At 42.0% G+C, this 18,329-nt stretch overlaps 1 protein-coding gene across 1 annotated transcript in view; it reads right to left on the minus strand.

The window, feature by feature from the left end:
- MAOB (monoamine oxidase B) overlaps positions 1-18,329 on the minus strand; it is a 107,934-nt gene that overhangs the window by 15,433 nt on the left and 74,172 nt on the right. Inside the window, exons 4-9 of the mRNA XM_032842500.1 lie at positions 13,313-13,417; positions 12,490-12,581; positions 6,613-6,754; positions 5,258-5,407; positions 3,978-4,137; positions 44-140 (exon numbers count right to left, since the gene is read on the minus strand). Coding sequence (XP_032698391.1) covers positions 44-140; positions 3,978-4,137; positions 5,258-5,407; positions 6,613-6,754; positions 12,490-12,581; positions 13,313-13,417 — 746 coding nt within the window. The remainder of the gene's footprint in view (positions 1-43; positions 141-3,977; positions 4,138-5,257; positions 5,408-6,612; positions 6,755-12,489; positions 12,582-13,312; positions 13,418-18,329) is intronic.

The following is an 18,329-nucleotide window of genomic DNA, read 5'->3' on the forward strand; positions in this document are numbered from 1 at the left end:
GTCAACACCAAATAGCGCCCGCATCACCATCAGTGCGCCTTACCCCATTATGGCGGCATAGCTGCCATCAGGTTTGGTATCATCCAACGTGTAGGCAATTGGAGCCTCCTCTCCTTCAATAATCATGGTTCCACAGTAATCTTGGAAAACAGCAAAAGGGAAAAAGATATTCATCACCATATCAAACTACCCATAATAGTTACTGTGAAGCACATGTTTTTAATGTAGAAGCACAGAGGCCAAATACAAGATGATACACTCTAAATAACGAAGGCAGACCAAACTGATGTCAAAAGGAAGGCTGAGTAGCCAACATTTTGTGAAAAATCAAACTGTAGAGGCCTCTTGGTGCAGAATAAAGCAACGTGATGTTATGAATTAATCCAGGCCACAATTCAATAAAATCTTGTCTTCTCTGTCATTAAGATTTGTGTCCCAGGACACCTGGGTGACTCAACTGGTTAGGCATCTGCCTTCAGCTCAGGTGATCCCCAGGGTCCTGGGATCGAGCCCTGCATCGGGCTCTCTGCTCAGCAGGGAGCCTGTTTCCCCTTATCTCTCCGCCTGCCTCTCTGCCTGCTTGTGATCTCTGTCAAATAAATACATGAAATCCTTTTTAAAAAATCAGATAAAACGAAAGATGTGTAAAAAAAATACTAGTCCTTTATTGTAAAACAGAAGGGACTGAATGTTCACTTTTTATAAGGAATCACTTAGACTAAGCCAACTAGTTCTCAGTTTTCAGGAGACAGGGCAGAGAGGACAGGGAAAACTAGCCTCCACAGACTCCCAAGCCCTCATTTATTACGTGATCTCCAGAGCAACTCTGCAAACAACATCAGCTCATTCTGGTCCAAAGTGCTTCTCTCATTCCCCTCCATCATTTTCAGGCAAATTTGAGGTTGTATGAACAAAGTTATGATGCAGGACTCTGGAACAAATGTTGTCTAGAAAAGCCGATGAGAAGGTTTCAAAAGGAGGAAGAAAGAACAGGGAACTTTGAGAGTGTTTCTCCCCCTTCAACCTGTGTGTGAGCAGACACACTTGAAGGGTGTTTTGTTTTGTTTTGTTTTACTTGACCTTGCTTTTCTCTCTCTCTCTCTCTTCCACATTCCCTCACTGTGCACCCATAGGAATCAATGTCCCAGTCAGCCACTGCATTGAGGGGGGTTTGCATGCCCCCCAAGTGTGCAGGGACAGGAGAAATGTTGAGAGAAACTGAAGTATGGGAAGAAGAAAGGTCTTAAGTCCATCAAAGAACTCGAGAACACTTAAGGATACAAGAGAAATAGCCAAGGAATCATTTGTTATAAGAAGACATGAAAGACGAGATGAAAAGAGAGCGTGAGCACCGATGGTGTGGGGTCAGCTAGACTGGACAGAGAGCTAGTGGAGGACACCAGGCTGTCCTCAATGGAGGCCTTGCTTTCTGGATGGAGTGGCTCCTTAGACACTTCCTTCCCAGAACAATGCCGGCCTCAGAGCCATGAAGGCACACTGGGCAGCAGTGAAGGAAAAAGGAGCAGAGAGAGAAGTCACGTTCATGCTCGGACAAACTATGTGGCATTAGTAACATTTCTATCACTTGTAGGTAGAGCACTCAGGAGTCCCGCCCATGTACACCTGACTTCCGGTCGGCTTGGTCAGGCCTCACTCTTAAAAGAAAGGGACAGTCAAGGACAGCTAGACATTTAACAAAGTCCTTTAACAAGAGACACAGTGACAAAAGCAGAAATAAACTGACAACAGTTAAGGACTGCAACACATACAGAAAATACTTACAAAATATTTGCAACACATACAGAAAAAAATGAACAAGTGAAGGATAAATAGGTGATTTACAAAATAATTTAATATAGTCTCAAGGCCTCTTAATGGTTAAAATTAACACATTCTAGATAAGTCGGATATTTTCCTCTGCTGATTGGTAAAGTTTAAATATTAGTAGTAAAATATTACTAGTTGGCAAGGACGTGGGGAGGACAGGAACGCTAACAAAAATTTCAAACATCTAGGGGCACCTGGGTGGCTCAGTGGGTTAAAGCCTCTGCCTTCAGCCCAGGTCATGATCTCTGGGTCCTGGGATCGAGCCCCACATCGGGCTCTCTGCTCAGCAGGGAGCCTGCTTCCCCCTCTCTCTCTGCTGCTTCTGCCTACTTGTGATCTTTCTCTCTGTCAAATAAATAAAATTTTAAAATTTTCAAATGTCTACCCATGTCAATTGTTTTCAAAATTCCAATTTCGGTTTGATTTTTTATTTTGATTTTTGATTATATGGATTTGCCAAGCTATATGAAGAATGCCATTTACTGCGGCATTGTGTGTAATGGCAAAAGCTTGGAAATAATCAAAACGCCTATCAACAGCAGACCTATGTGGTAAATTTTGATGAAGGCACACAGTGAAATATTCTTTATTCTCTTGCTGAAATGAGATATATTTAAATTCACTGATGCGGAGACATGTCTATCGTGCATGGTTAACCAAAAAAAAAGTGAATTTCAGTATATATGTATCTTTTTTTAAATGTTTTTGGAAAAATACATATTTACTTAAAATTATATTTGCATATAAATGTTACACACATTCTTTAATTTATATTCAAAGTGTATATATATTTCAACATACATATGTTTAAATATTACCTATATATGTAATAAATTTCTTTTTTTTGAAGATTTATTTATTTGAGAAAGAGGGGAGGGCCGGAGGGAGGAGGAGAGAATCTCAAGCAGACTCTCTGTTGAGCATGGAGCCCGACATGGGCTTGATTCCAGAACCCTGAGATCATGACCTGAACTGAAACCAAGAGTCAGACACTTAATGGACTGAGCCACCCAGGTGCCCTGCATATGATCAATTTCTAAAGAAAAACAACTTAAACTTTTAGTAGTTGTTCCCTAAGGGGAGGACATGACAGGACACTCTCCGTAGGGAGAGGGATAATTTTCACTTTTTTTTTTTGTACATTTTACAGGGAACACATTTACTTCTGTAATTTTTTTATAAAGCAGGAATTCCTTTGGTATTTTTAATTTTTATTTTTTTCTTTATTTAAAAAAAATTTAAAGGGGCACCTGGGTGGCTCACTGGGTTAAAGCCTCTGCCTTCGGCTTGTGTCATGATCCCGGGATCCTGGGATCGAGCCTCACATCGGGCTCTCTGCTCAGCGGGGAGCCTGCTTCCTCCTCTCTCTCTCTCTCTCTCCTTATGATCTCTGTCAAATAAATAAAATCTTTTAAAAAAAATTAAAGATTTTATTTATTTGAGAGAGAGAGTACAAGCAGGGGGAGTGGCAGGGAGAAGGAGAAGCAGGCTCTCCACCGAGCAGGGAGCCTGATGCGGGGCTCGATCGCAGGACCCTGGGACCATGACCTGAGCCAAGGGTAGCCGCTTAACGAGTGAACCACCCAAGTGCCCCTGCTAGCCACGCTGAAGTTTTCGATACCCACATGTGGCTAGTGGCTGTTGTGTGGACAGAGTATCTCTAGAACACTTCCACTGTTGTGGAATCTAGCACTTTCGTGGGCATCCCTATAGTGATTCACTGGGCACAACAGCACGCCTGTTGAATATACATGAGTGAAAGGATCACCTTAACTTAATATAGTACAATCTCAACACGAATGCGAGATTGCCAGAAAATTTTCAGAATCCCTACTTTCGTGAATGGCTTTATAAACTCATGCTTCAAAAAATGGTTTTTAGAAAGTGATGATAATTTTAAAAAGAAAGTGACAATGACTATTTTTACGAGATTTTGTGGCACAATAAAACAAGACTTTATAGTAGATTATGAAAAGAGTCATAGTTCAAGGGAAGTTAGTTCCATGAATTTGTGCCAATATATTTAATTGGCTAGAACGGTACTCAGTACCTGAACTACGAAGGTTTTATGTCCAGCATTCTAATAAAACCAGTTACACGCAAATACATGTCTTTGCACCAAGTTTCTTGGACCTTCTGATCATACTCACCCTTCTTCCTCCAGAAGGGCTCCTTATAATAAACCATACACTTGATGACTGAACCCAAAGGCACACGAGTGATCAGCTGGTTTCTCATCATTGGCAGGGGGGGATCGAAATGAATCTTCATGCCCAGAATAGGAGGAACAGCGCTAATCACATACTTAGCCTGGAAGAAAAACAACAGGCTTAAACGTTGCTCGTGGGCTGTTTTTGTTTTTGTTTCTCCCTAATGTTTCTCCTTCATTTTACCCTCAGCCCTTTAGAATGTCTTTTTTGTTGTTGTTGTTAAAGATTTTATTTTTAAGTAATCTCTACACCCAACATGGGTCTCAAACCCACAACCCCGAGGTAAAGGGTCACACACTCCACTGACTGAGCCAGCCAGGTGCCCCTCGGGTGTCTTCTTAACAGGAAAACTGAAAGAATCATGTTAAAACCAAAATCAGCCCTTATTGATCCCTGGTTCAAATCCTCCCATGACTTTTCATCACATTGGAGTCAAAGCCAAGTTCCTTACACTTACCTTCAAGGCCATATATAGAAATGGACCCTTGTTACAGCTCTGATCTCATCTTCTGTTACTCTTCCCCTCACTCCTTTAATTCTGCCATTTGACCACCTTGCTGTTTCTTCATCGTGCTGGGCCTGATTTTACTACAGGGCCTTTGCATTGGCTATTCTACTTGGAATGTTCTTCCCTGGAAGGACCACATGGCTCAACCCCTCATCTTCTTTGGTTCTGTGCAAAAATCCCCCCTTCTGAGTGAGGCCATCCCCCACGACCTTATTTAAAATCGCATGACCGATCCCCTCACCCTCCTCTTCTGGCACACCCTCTTCCCCTTCCCTGATTGATTTTTCCTATAGTATCACCATCTGGGATACTTTATATCTTAACCACATATTTGATTATGGCCTTTCTCCTTCACTAGAATGTAAGCCAAATGAAGGCTAAGAATTTTATCTGCTTTGTTCCATGCTGTGTTCCCAACTCCTAGAATAATTCCAGGCACACAGACAGCATTTGATATTTATCAAATAAATATTTTCTTTGGTATCTAATTACATAGGAGCCCAATACAAAGGGTTGATGCCATATGATTTTATAAATCTGCCCTCTCCCCAAATATTCTGGTTCTCTTCTTTTCCCTTCTTTCAGACAGAAGTAGCTTTTTCTTCTTCGGCAAAGGGATTGTCTATGAAGTCTGGGAAATTTTTGGCTTTATTTAAGCTTTGGTTATCTACGGGATTCTGGCTCCTTCCTCTAGTTTAAGACTCTTGGTTACCTCATACACCTCATGGTTGAGGGTCTCCACAAGGACATTTTCTCCGGTCTGGTCAATGTGCGTCACGGGCCTCTCCAGCTTCACTTGGTCTCCAAGGAGGTCCATTATTCGCTCACTCACTTGTCCAGATCCGCCCACAAATTTCCTCTCCTGGAAGGAAAAGAGGACTCAAGAGATGGGTAGACAATATAGGAATGGGTTTCAAAGATTCAGCTGTGAGTTTTTCTCACATATCTCTCTGTGAGATGTGTAAATTGCATTTTGCTGTTGCGAATCGTGTCTTCAACCCTTGTTCTCTGACTAGTGATTGCTTGCTTTTGACAAAATTAGGGACTTTGTAATCAAATGACCGTTATGCCACACTCTTATGGCACCCTCGGCTGGATGTCCTCAGCCTGACCCCTGTGTCCCAGCTGCCTGGCCACTACACCTGTTTGGTGTCCCATCTAGATTCTTCTGTTGGGCTGCTGGGTCTGGTGAAGTCCCACCTGCCGCTGGACCACCGTTTGCCTGAGCGCACCTAAGTCTCTTTTTCCATCCCTTGCTACTCAGGCTGAGAACCTCCCTGGCCCACCCACCCCCAAGCCCCCTACTCTGTTGCAGGCTGCCTGTCTCATCCTGGGTCACATGCCTGTTGCTTCCGAATGTTCTGCATGGTTGGGCACATGGTTGTGTTGACTGCCTTCTCTTAAATTTTCAGTCCAGGTAATTTTGTAAAAGATATTTCAATTAGGTCTGAGAAGAAGAAGGAGAAAGAGACAAAGAGGAGAAAGACAAGGAGAAGGAGGGGGACAGGGAGGAGGAGCGGGGAGGGGAATGAGAAAGGCAAAAGGAAAGAAAATGACCAGCAAGCAGATTATTTAAGATCTCAACTTCAATTCCTATTAGGCCTACCATAGAGCTTTATACAATGCTGGGGCTCAGGAAACAGGGAATGAATGAATGAATGAATGAATGCATGAGAGATTGGATTTCGTGTGGTATGTGTGTGTTTGACACTGAAAATGCGTTTGTTTCTGACTTTCCATTCTGAGCTTTCCAAGAAATGCTCAAGCTATGTTCATCAGACGGTCTCCTACAAACTTTCTGAAAAATAATCCAATGCATATCCAAATGGAAAATTGCAAAAGAGTGTAGCAAGGTAATTGTAAAGCCCCGTTGGCTGCCAGGTTCTCATGATGCATCCCTAACAACTGACTGTCCCTCACACAAGCCCCTTGAAGTTGCCATCGTAAAGTTCTGAAGTCCACACGCCTGCCTCTTGCTTCATCTGTTCAGGGCTGAAGGAGGGTGGCGATCTTTTTATTTAGACATGGTGGTCCTCTGTTGGAACAGTGGGGAGAATGGGAGAGTACCTGCCCTCCATTGGTTGTGGAGATGATCCTGGTTGTGCCCCCACACTGCTTCACATACCACAGGAACCAGAGCGCAGAGACCTCATGAGTCTCTGCAGTGACACACAGGTTCACAAAGAGAGTGGCCAGCTGCTTGGCAGATCTGCTCAGGAAGAAATGAGAGCACAATTAGCAAAAGGGGGAGGATGTCTTCTTCATACTCTGGATGTTGTTCTAGCAATACATTTCCTTGGCTAACTGAGCACAGTTTGGCAGGTGGCAGAAAACTGTCCGTAGAATCCAGTATTACACAACGTGACATCAGAGCTTGTGAGAATGAGATTTATGTTCCACTTCACCCAAACAGCTTATTCAGGATCAGCCTGTATTCTGTATTCTGTGGTATAATGATTTCTCTCCACAGGCCTGCTCCTCCTCCTGTGATCCCTGCCTCAGTAAAAGGCATCACCATTCGCCCGACTGCTAAGGCCAACACTCTGGAAATCAACTTTCATTTCTCTTTCCCTCACTCTTCCCCCAGCCCAATCCACCAGGAAGTCCCATTGTCTCTCACTACATCACGCCAACACTACCATCATCAACGAAGCATCATCTTTTGTTACAAGTATTGCAACTATTTCTTCCAGACTGGTCTCTCTACCTCCACTCTTCATTCCTTGGTGTCCATTCACTGTGCTCAAAGCCAGAAGCTTCTTAAGCCCTCCCCACTGTGGTGCTCTTTCTATAGTATAAATCAAATCATGCCATTCTCTTGCTTTAAGCCCACCAGTGGCATCCTACCGAAACCAGAATGGGATTTGGATCTTACACCTTTGCCTGCAAAGCCCCAAGTGATCTAGCCAAGGCCAACTTTTTCTACCTCATTCTGTACATTCTCTTCTTCTGATGTCTCCTCAGAAAGACAAACTCTTCTACCTCTTGAAAATGAACAGCAGCTTCCATTTACCCAGTACCCTGGCATTTGCTATCATCTTACCATAGTATAGTGTCTTTAAAACTCTTCTTGTTGTCTTAAATTATCTTTATTGCTGGTTCACTACTTTCTACTCCTGTCTCCCCTACTACAATATCAACCAATGAGAACAGGAATCTTTAACCTTCTTGTTCACCTGTGTCCCCTTTAATAAACTAGTGTCTGGCACATAGTAAGCACTCAATAATTATTTGTTGGATGACTGAATGCATACATGGTTATCAGTTAAACATTATTTTTAAATTATCCATAATGGGGGCACCTGGGTGGCTCTGCCAGTTAAGCGTCTACCTTTGGCTCAGGTCATGATCCTGGGGTCCTGGGTTGGAGTCCCTCATCAGGCTCCCAGCTCAGCTGGGAGCCTGCTTCTCCTTCTCCATCTGTCCTTCCTTCCCACTTGTGCTTGTTCTCTCTCTCTTTCAAATAAATAAAATCTTTTAAAAAATTAAATAAATTATCCATAATGTGCAAAGGATATGCTAGGTGTTGTCCCAGTACAGAATTAGTCCAGTTATTTTTTAAAATATTTTATTTATTTTAGAGAAAGAGAGAGCAGGGGAAGTAGCAGAGGCAGAGGGGCAAGCAGGATCTGCGCTGAGTGCAAAGTCTGACACAGGGAGCGAGGTCATGATCTAAGCTGAAATCAAGAGTTAGACACTCAAATGACTGAGCCACCCAGGCAACCCCAGTCCCAGTAGATCATTCTGTTATTTTACTGTCTAAGGTAAGACAAGCTCAAAGGATGGATAAGGGGGAAAGCAATTAATAGAGCATAGATAGGTCAACTTTTGCTTGGGGTTGACAGGTCAACAGCAAAAAGTTATATCCTATCTTGAGGCATATCACAAAGTGAGTGATCTCTTACAATTCCAACAATTTAGATATATCTAACACCTTTTTGTTTAAGATTTTATTTTTAAGTAATCTCCACACCCAACATGGGGCTCAAACCCACAACCCTGAGATCAAGAGTTGCATGTTCTACCAACTGAGCCAGCCAGGCACCCCTATTTAACATTTCTGAAATTCACCAGTAGGATTGTGCACTCTGGGACATATTTACTAAGAGCCAATCCCCACTTTTGACTTCAACATAAATTTTGCGTGATGTTAATCTGCTTATATCTGACACAGAATTTACCGCCTAGTCATGCTGACAGTGGGTGGGAGGGTAGGATAAATGATACTGCTTTCCGTTATTGAACTCTTTCATTCTCCATGGTTAGTAAACCAACTCTATTGAAATGTCACAACAATTCTATAAAACAGCAATTTCCCCCCAGTTCACAAGCCTGAAAACTGCATCTTAGGGAGGTTAGTATGTCGTGCACAGTCTACTAAATGGTACAATGTCAAACCAGATCATACCTGATTCAAATCTCATGATTTTACTACCTAGAAATGCTTTCTAATTAGGCAGCTGAGAAGCTCAAAAGTACAAATAGTCACCAAGGACCACATCTCTATGCTAGAGTACCTTGACTCTGGAAGTTTCCAGAATCAGGCCCAACACACATACCAGGTCCTGTCAATGTTTGTAGCCCTAACAACCTGATAGCGTGTTTGTAACAGTCCCCATCATTTAGCCTGAAACTAGTGTAATACATATGTTGAAGAGACTTAAAGTGAGTTTTGTAAGATTCTTCATGATAACCGATGGGCGGGAAATTGCTGACTCAAGTTTTCTTCTCAAAGGCTGTCTGTGGCATCACTCTAAAGCAAACACCCAGACATGAATTCAAAATATTACTTCAAAGTAGAAATCATCCTTTGCTGTTTCCCAATGTCCTATTCCTTTTTTCCTTAATTTGTAAGGAAATTTGGGGGGCATAAGGTCAAGTAATCAACAACTAAAATTTAACACTGGCCCAGCTAAGACAGCCAAGATTAAGCACAAAAATACTGCTGTGATTCTAGTTGTTATTGTTGCCAACTGGGTGGGGAAGAAATCACCCTGGCCTGAAATAGAGGGAGATCTCAAAGCAATTCTCTCTGGAGGGCCAGGTCCTTCCTAATCCTTTATTTGACTTGCTCTGGGAGCTTTAGTGAGAAAAGAAATGAGAAGAACAACATTTGATGGATGGAAGGTCAAGGAAGCTAGTGCAATAATATTTTCATGTTCTTTGCCCTGTTGACTTTTTAAAAGATAAATGTTATTATCTTTTTCTACATGAAAAATACATACACATTATATAAAAGTTGGAAAATTTCATAAAGTAAAAAGGTGACAGGATGAGTATCTTCCATTTTCCTGCCCCACCCCCCCAAAGATAATCACTGGTTTCATTTTGGGACTTTTCTTTTTTGGTTATAGGTTTTGAAAAGTGTATTTACATAGCCTTGACCACACTGTAAATGTATCCTGTTTCTGAAAAACATGTTTTATTTGTCATTTGTTTTATTTTATTGTATTTTGAAAAACACTTTTTCAATGATGGTAACTCAAAGACTGGTCAACATTGTTCTTTGAATATAGGATTGTGCTTCAGTTTCAGTAACTATAGGTTGGATATTTTGGGGATTACTTCTTTAAAACCAGAAAATGAGAGCATGTAGATCTTGCAAAGGGAAAGTTAAAAATTAACCTTGTGTTCATATAATCTTAATATCTCAGAATGTTTTATTTTGTCAGCCAGCAACCTAGAATATTCACTAAGGGCGCGGTGGTGGGGTGGGCCTAGGCCAAGAACTATGGTAGAAAAATTCAGATCTCTATAATCCCAAAGTAATATACTTATTCCTAGCTTCAAGGGGCTTCAAAACTCTCTGAAGAGAAAAGAGTTCCCTGAATTTACGAAAAGCTTTTCATAATGGAAGTTCTAAAACAAATGCAGATAATTAAATACTTACTATGTTTATAAAATCTAATGTATAGAATTTAACATACTGAAATTGTATTACAATAAAAATAAGTTATAATTACAAACTGCAATCTCAAAAAAGGTGGTAAATAGCTAAAATATTTAAAAAGATATAATTAATAACAGGCATTAATTTTATGAGAGTAATATGGTTTTACTCTTCCAGAATTGGTTGCTTTCAAAAGTTGAAGTCCTAGGAAAAGCACAAAGATGTTTATCACAGAGTATTATATAATAATGATAATTACAAAACCTGGAAGTAACCAGAATGTCCAAGAGGATGATGATGAATAAATACATCACAGTAGTCCCTTCCCATGGAATGTTCTGCAACCATAAAATAATAATATTTGATGATGCATCTTCGATGATATGGATAAATGTTTGCACTGTAATATTAAGTGTTAAAAAACACTGTGATGGATGTCCATTGTTTTTGCACTGCATATACAGTTTCCTTTTTAAAAAGGAGATCGTGTATCATCCTGTATATACTCAATGACAGCCTGCTTTTCTATGTGTTAAACATTATGAATTTTTTAGGCTATTAAATATTTCTCTACAACATGATTTTTAAAAAATTTTATTTATTTATTTGAGAGGAAGAGAGAGAGAAAGCATGAGTGGGTGAGACGCAGGGGGAGAGGGAGAAGCAGACTTCCCACTGAACAGGGAACCTGATGTGGGGTTCGATCCTAGGACACCACGATCATGACCTGAGCCAAAGGCAGATGCTTAACCGACTGAGCCACCCAGACACCCTTTATAACATGATTTTTAAAGACTGTAGAGCATTCCATTTTTTGGTGCCTCATTATTAATTTAATCAATCCTTTATTTTTGGACATTTAGATTTTCCTTTTTAAAAAGAATGCTTTGAACTTCCTTCTTTCCTTTTCTCTCCCTCCCCTCTCCCTGGTTGCCTTTCTCTCTCTTCCTTTCTTTCTCCTTCTTAAGCTAAGTTATAAAAATTTGAATTTGTATATCAAGAAGTATGTAAATTTCATGTTTTTAAGATTTATTTATCTTAGAGAGTGAGTGAGCAGGGGGAGAGGCAGTGGGAAATGGAGAGAGAATCTCAAGCAGACTCTGTGCTAAGCATGGAGCCTGACGCGGGGCTCCTTCTCACCACCCTGAGATCATGACCTGAGTCGAAACCTAGGAGTCAGACTCTTAACCGACTGTGCCACCTGGACACCCTGTAAATATTGCGTCTTTTGACTGTTTCCATTATCTTAAATTCAGAGATTCTTAAAAACTTGTTCTTATTCTTAGTTCTCAGTGTCCACCTTCCCTCCCTAATGCCTAAAGAATGAATTCATCAATCCCAGAGCTAGACATATTCTCAACTAATGCTGTTTAGCATCATAGGACCATCTCCTTGAACTTGGCTTCCATTTCTCTTACTCTGTTTACCACAAATTCACTATGCGCTGGGACCCTTACAATCCTTTCCTTTTTTCCTGCTGTCCAAGAGCAGTGAAGCCTCTCTATGTCATCTTGTCTCTGTCTCCTCCACAATTTGTAGCCAGTTCCCAGCTCTGCCAACCAGAATTTAATGCATGACTCATGAACACCTGCTCTCAAAGCTACATGTTTTTTGTTAAAGGGGAGCGGTTAGTCCAGCCATGTGTGTTTCCTCTATAACTGTGAATTATCGAGAGAACTTCTCTAGAAGTTCCTGCTCAAGCCCTTGAAGAGTTACCCACCATCCCATACACGTTTCAAATGCATACATTAATGCACCATCTCTACACTTGACCACCGGGGAGGCTGGCAATCTTTAAGTTGTTCTACATAAGATGGTGGCACATTCGGGTTTGTTCTGAGGACTTGATGGGGTAATACTACCTTTGTGATGCATCGCTCTTCCAAAGATGTATAGACATCATTGGGACAGAATCCGGTTTCAATAGTTTTTAGCATTCCACCTGCCCAAATGGTATGGTTTTAGACACAAAGCAGTTCCGAACCCGCTGAATGGCACCGCTAAATAAACCTGAGAGATGGTCACAGTAAATGCCTGTGCTTAATGGGTCTTACTCTGTCCAGCAGATATTGTCCAGCAGCTCCTTCATTGTCATGTGGTCCCACTCCTCCGCAAGGGGTGCCTTCCACGGGGCGTCACTGGGTATCTACAGTCCGACAGGGATTCAGAGAAGAAAAATGAATGTAATTTTCCATTTCAAATAACTATTTTAAGAGTACCAGAAACTCCAGTTTAAGAAGGGAAATGTAAGCTTTCCAAATTCCCCCATCCATGATTTTCACAACACAATGTTGTTGGTGTAGCTTTCCCATTATAGATGTATATCACTGCATCCATATTGAATTTACGGTAACACTTCCTGCACAATAAATGGAGGCTATGATGAAATGGGGCCGTTTTCCAAATATCGATCACTAAGTTACTCATTTAGAGAAAGCATTCATAAATTCAGCTCTTTAACACAGGTCAGACAGCTGCACCAAATGCTGCCTAAACGGGTCTTTCAGGTCAAGCTGTGTGTGTGCTTACTTATGGGCTGCACGGTTGACCAAGATGGCTACACAAAGACCTGAGAAGTCTTATTCTGCTCTGTTGCGAGGATTTTCTAAATTAGAAACATCATTCCAGGAAGGCTGATCTTCTCCCCACCCCGCTACCCCCACCACTGGTGGGGTAAGACCGGTGGTCTGCTGGACACCTCATTCCTTGAGCAGTTAAAAATCGGTTCATTCGCTCATTTCCTAAATCTTTACTAAGAGATATTATGTTCCAGACAACACGCTAGGCATTGCTGATACCCTGTCCCTTCTTTCTTTGAAGGACTAAACTTATTATGAAAAATACAAATGTAGTCAAAGAAGCATTATTAAGCTTTACCTCTCGCCCCATGGCATCCATCGTCCTCCAGAGGTTGTTATGATCCAGGTACACAATTGGGTTCCACACAGGTGGGAAGGGGCCGCTGAAGGGGTATGATTTGCCCTGTGAGATACAAGGTATTTTCATTTGTTTATTTATTTACTTATTAAGATTTTATTTATTTGAGAGAGAGAGAGAGAGATCTTGAGTGAAGGGGCAGACAGAAGAAAGAGAGAGAATCTCAAGGAGACTCGCTGCTGAGGATGGAGCCTGACCCGGGGCTCGATCCCACGACCCCAAGACCACGATCCAAGCCAAAACCCAGAGTTGGATGATCAACCGACTGAGCCACGCAGGAGCCCCAACACAAGAGTATTTTTTAAAAGGGGACACTTACTACAATGTAAAAATAGTTAAATGTCTGCAAGCACAATGATGTTACTCTTTAATATATGATATACACTTACATGTTTTATTTATTATTTATTTATTAAAAATTTATATTTATTTGTGAGAGAAAATTTATTTATTTGCAAGAGAAATTCTCAGTTTCAATCTCGAAGGTGGCAAATACAGATAGAGTCACATGAGCAAAGGCTACTTGAGGTTCTCAATAATTTTTTGAAGAATGTGAAAGGGCTTATACATAGCAAACAGGACGTGCTCATTAAATAGTCATTGCTAACGGTTTGGTGATCATGATAAATGTCCTTTTATTTACACAACTACTTCTTACCTATAAATCCACATCCACATTTTCAATTAATTATCTTTGGATAAATTCTCAGAATCAAAATTCTTGGCCTGAAGATTTATGTTTGATTTTTTGTTTTTTTATATTTTTAAAAATTAAAAAAAATTTCATGGCTCTAAAAGATATATAATAAAACATCCTATCCAAGAAAAATAAAACACACGTTTTCCTCAAATACACACAGAAGAATCCCCTGGTTAAACCACATAAAAAAAAGACAAGACAGGTACTACAAATTAAAGAAGACGGAAATTCAACCAAGTATATTGTCCAACCACAATGATACAAAACTAAAGCCCAACACTAAAACAGAACTGGAAAACCTACAACGTAAATATTAAGTATTTAATATGTAAATATTAAACAGCACACTACTGCCCAAGCAATGGGCCAAATAAGAAATCAAAGAGGTAATCAAAATATGTCTCGGAGCAAAAGATAAAGAACACATGATATTCCAAAACCTATGGGATGCAGCAAAAGCAGATGTTTGAGTGAAATCTATGCTACATATGCTTTTTTTTTTAAAGGAAAAGAGTTCAAATAAACACCTTAACATGACACCACAAGGAACTAGAAAGAGAAGAAACTTAGCTGAAATTTCAAAGGAAATAACAAAGAAAGATTAGAAGTAAAATAGAGAGCAGAATAAACAGTAGCACAACATTGGAAGTCATGACCAGTTTTTCAATAAATAAATAAATAAATAAATAAATAAACAAAAAATGGCAATGCTTTAACTACTAAGCAAAAAAAAAAATTGATAATAGATTACTAGCAACAATTATATGCTAAAAAATCAGATCACTTAGAAAACCAGATCATTCTTAAAACTGCACAAGGTCCGAAGACTGAACCATCATCAATTTTGAATCCAAGAAATAGGAAATCTTAGACTGGTAATGAGAATGAAAGTTGAATGAAGATTCAAAATCTTCCAGCCCAGAAAAGCCCAAGACCCCATGGTCTTATTGGTGAATTCCACCAAACATTAAAAAAAAATAATAATGGCAATCTTTATCAGCATCTTACAGATAATGGAATAGAGGGAACACATTCAGAATCATTCTAGGAGGCCAGTATTACCCCGATACCAAAGCCAGATAAAAACAAAGATAAGAAAGTCTAGTTTGTCCCATGTAAGTATTGCTACTTGGATAGTCTTTTGACCTCCCTCTGCATGATGAATGTTTCTTTACCCCCTCACTTTCAATCTGCAGGAGGCTTTGTGTCCAAAATGTCTCTTGTAGGCAGCTTAAGTTTGGCTACATAAAGCAGACTTGTTGGACACCAGCGACGGACCCGATGGTCACATGACCTCATTTTGCAGCCCGTGAGCCTCAGCGGACTCAGTAAAGACATCCGAAATCTGCCTGCTGGATGCCCCAGTTAGTGAGCAGGTGAGCAGCTCTCAGAAGCCGGCTGGCTGGGGGACGCCCCCCTCACTCCCATCACCTCCAAGGCTCCAGATGGCCTGCTCTCCTCCTGACTCTGATTCTCTAGAGGCAGAGACCCCACATCCTGATCTCTGTCCCATCTCGGAAGTCCCTTTGGCATTTTATTCCTGGTGTCTGCCAGGAGACAGGTGGCGTGGCCCTTCTTAGATCCAGCTCCTCGAGAGCGACCTTTCCCTCTCAGGAGGTCTCCTCTGCTGTTCATGGAAATCGTGCCTTTCCTCCCTGTGGGGAGTCGGAGCAGACCGCCCAGCCCTCCAGAACTCAGGTCATTTTTATGGCTATTGGCAAGGACGATGTTTAGGGCATAAACAAATTTGTGGAGGACCAAGCTTTACTTTCAATCTCTATTTTCAGTTTGGAAGAAAAGACATAAAATCTCGCCCATGGCGGGGGGAAAGGAAGGAAGTCCTGTCAACTCTATGTAGCAAATGGCTTTCTTCCTCTGTTCATGTGTTTACTTTCTTTCTTTTCTTTTTCTTTTTTTTTGGACAGGGATAGAGCAGTGTAGGGGAAGGCAGAGAGAATCGTAAGCAGGCTCCACGACGAGCAGAGCCCAATGCTCTGCTCAATGTCATGACCCTGAGATCATGACCTGAGCAGAAATTCAGAAGTCAGACACTTAGCCGACTGAGCCCCCTGGAGTGGGGGGGCCCATTCACATTTCTCAGCACCATGAATTGGCATGGACACGGTCGTCTGACTGCATCGCCGCATGGTGAAGCTGGAGGGAGGGGCAGACAGTGGCAAAGGTTTTGGAACCAGCCAGCAGCCCAGGAGCACAGGAAAGGCTTGGAATTGTCCACGTAGGGAGAAATGGGGAAGATGGGGGCGGTGATGGCCAAGATATTAGGCAAAGCCCCACAGGAACAATAATAACAAACGAGACGATGGCTAACACAGAATGTGTACTCTGTTTAGGATTTGTTTGGTGCATTTTACATGTGTGGATTCCTTGATCTGCACAACGACCCTTTCAGCTGATGAAACTGAGGCAGATGAAATAACAATCATCTGCTTAAGGTCTCATAACTAATAAGTGGCAGCAGGATTTAAATTCAGGCACACAAAGGCCAGTACTCTGGATCAGGAAGCTTCCCAGCCTCTTTTTCTTTTTTAAGTTTTACTTATTTGACAGAGACCACAAGTAGGCAGAGAGGCAGGCAGAGAGAAAGGGGGAAACAGGCTCCCCGCTGAGCAGAGAGCCCGATGTGGGGCCCGATACCAGGCCCCTGAGATCGTGACCCAAGCCGAAGGCAGAGGCTTTAACCCACTGAGCCACCCAGGCGCCCCCAGCCTCTTAACGGTAATTATGAAACATCACGGAGCTATGAGTTTTCATTAAGTTATTTAATTTAATTCTCACAACAACCCAGTGAGTAAACTGCTAACTATAGGTTTCATTTTACCAACGAGTTCTGAAGCACAGAGAAGCTGAGTATTGTTCAACATCACACAGCTTGTATGCAGTGGGAAGAGAATTTAACCTCAGGTTTGTGTATTTGGGGCTCAAGCTCTTACTTAGGTCTCTGCTCTACGAGCCACTGCCCAGTTGATTTAAAGAAGGTCTCCAGGGGGGCCTGGGCAGGTGAGTCAGTTAAGCGTCGCCTTCAGCTCAGGTCATGATCCCAGGGTCCTGGGATGGAGCTCCGCATTGGGCTCCCTGCTCAGTGGGGAGCCTGCTTCTCCCTCTGCCTGCCTGTCTCCCTGCTTGTGCTGTCTCTCTGACAAATAAATAAATGAAATCTATAAAAAAAAATAAAGAAGGTCTCTGGAAGTCCATTTCGATCTGGAAACCACCTGAGATTCTCAAACCACATAGGAGCTAATGATGCACTCAATGATCAGCCAGATCTTTCCTGTGGCTGTCCCTTCCGTTCCCAGGCAAGGAGCAGGCCAGCCCATCCGCAAATGGCTGCCATGTCAGCCCATTCCCTCATTCACTCAAGTAGTCCCTGAGCACCTCCCACGTGCCTGTCACTCTTTCCCCACTCCGGGGGCAGATCTGTGAGCCAAGTGAGCCACAACGGACAACAGTGTTTGCTCTCCTGGGAACTTACCTTCTAATAGGTGAAAGCAAAGTAAACTAACAAAAAACCAGGCATTAAACAAAAGAAATAAGACAATCACATAGTGTATTAGAAGGTGATAAGAGCTTTGAAGAAAGAATGCTGGAAAGACAAAGAGGAAGTGTTGGTGGTTTGGGGTTGATTTTTTTAAAAGATTTTATTTATTTATTTATTTATTTGAGAGAGAAAGAGAGAGCATGAGCTGGGGGTGGGAGGAGGCAAGGGAGAGAGAGAAGCACACTCCCAATTAAGCAGGGAGCCCAATGCCGGGCTGGAGCCCAATGCCGGGCTGGAGCCCAATGCCGGGCTTGATCCCAGGGTCCTGGGATCAGGGCCTGAGGCAAAGGCAGATGCTTAACCCACTGAGCAATCCAGGCACCGCTGGGATTGACTGCAATTTTAAATAAGGCAGTCAAAGAAGGCCTCCCTGAGAAGGTGACATTTGAGGGAAAGGATAAGAAAGGACAGAGAGGGAACCATGAGATTGTCTAGGCGGGGGATGGTGCTTCCAGCAGAGGCTCCAGCAAGCATCCTGGGGTGGGTGTATGAATGAACTTCACAAGGAACAGGAAGGAGGCCAGCTCCGTCTTCTCCCTTCTACAGGTGTGCGCCCTTGTTCACTGGATGAAATTCGGGCTCCTGAGCCCGTTTCTCAAGGTGTCTGCCAAGGAGATGGCCTCTGTGTTCTGGTCAGGGGGACAAGTTACCCTGAACTCAGCGGCCACCACTGCATTATTACTGCTGCTTCCCTTGAAGGT

Source organism: Lontra canadensis, unplaced genomic scaffold (assembly GCF_010015895.1).
Source record: "Lontra canadensis isolate GAN:19392208 unplaced genomic scaffold, GSC_riverotter_1.0 scaffold131, whole genome shotgun sequence".
NCBI lineage: Eukaryota > Metazoa > Chordata > Mammalia > Carnivora > Mustelidae > Lontra > Lontra canadensis.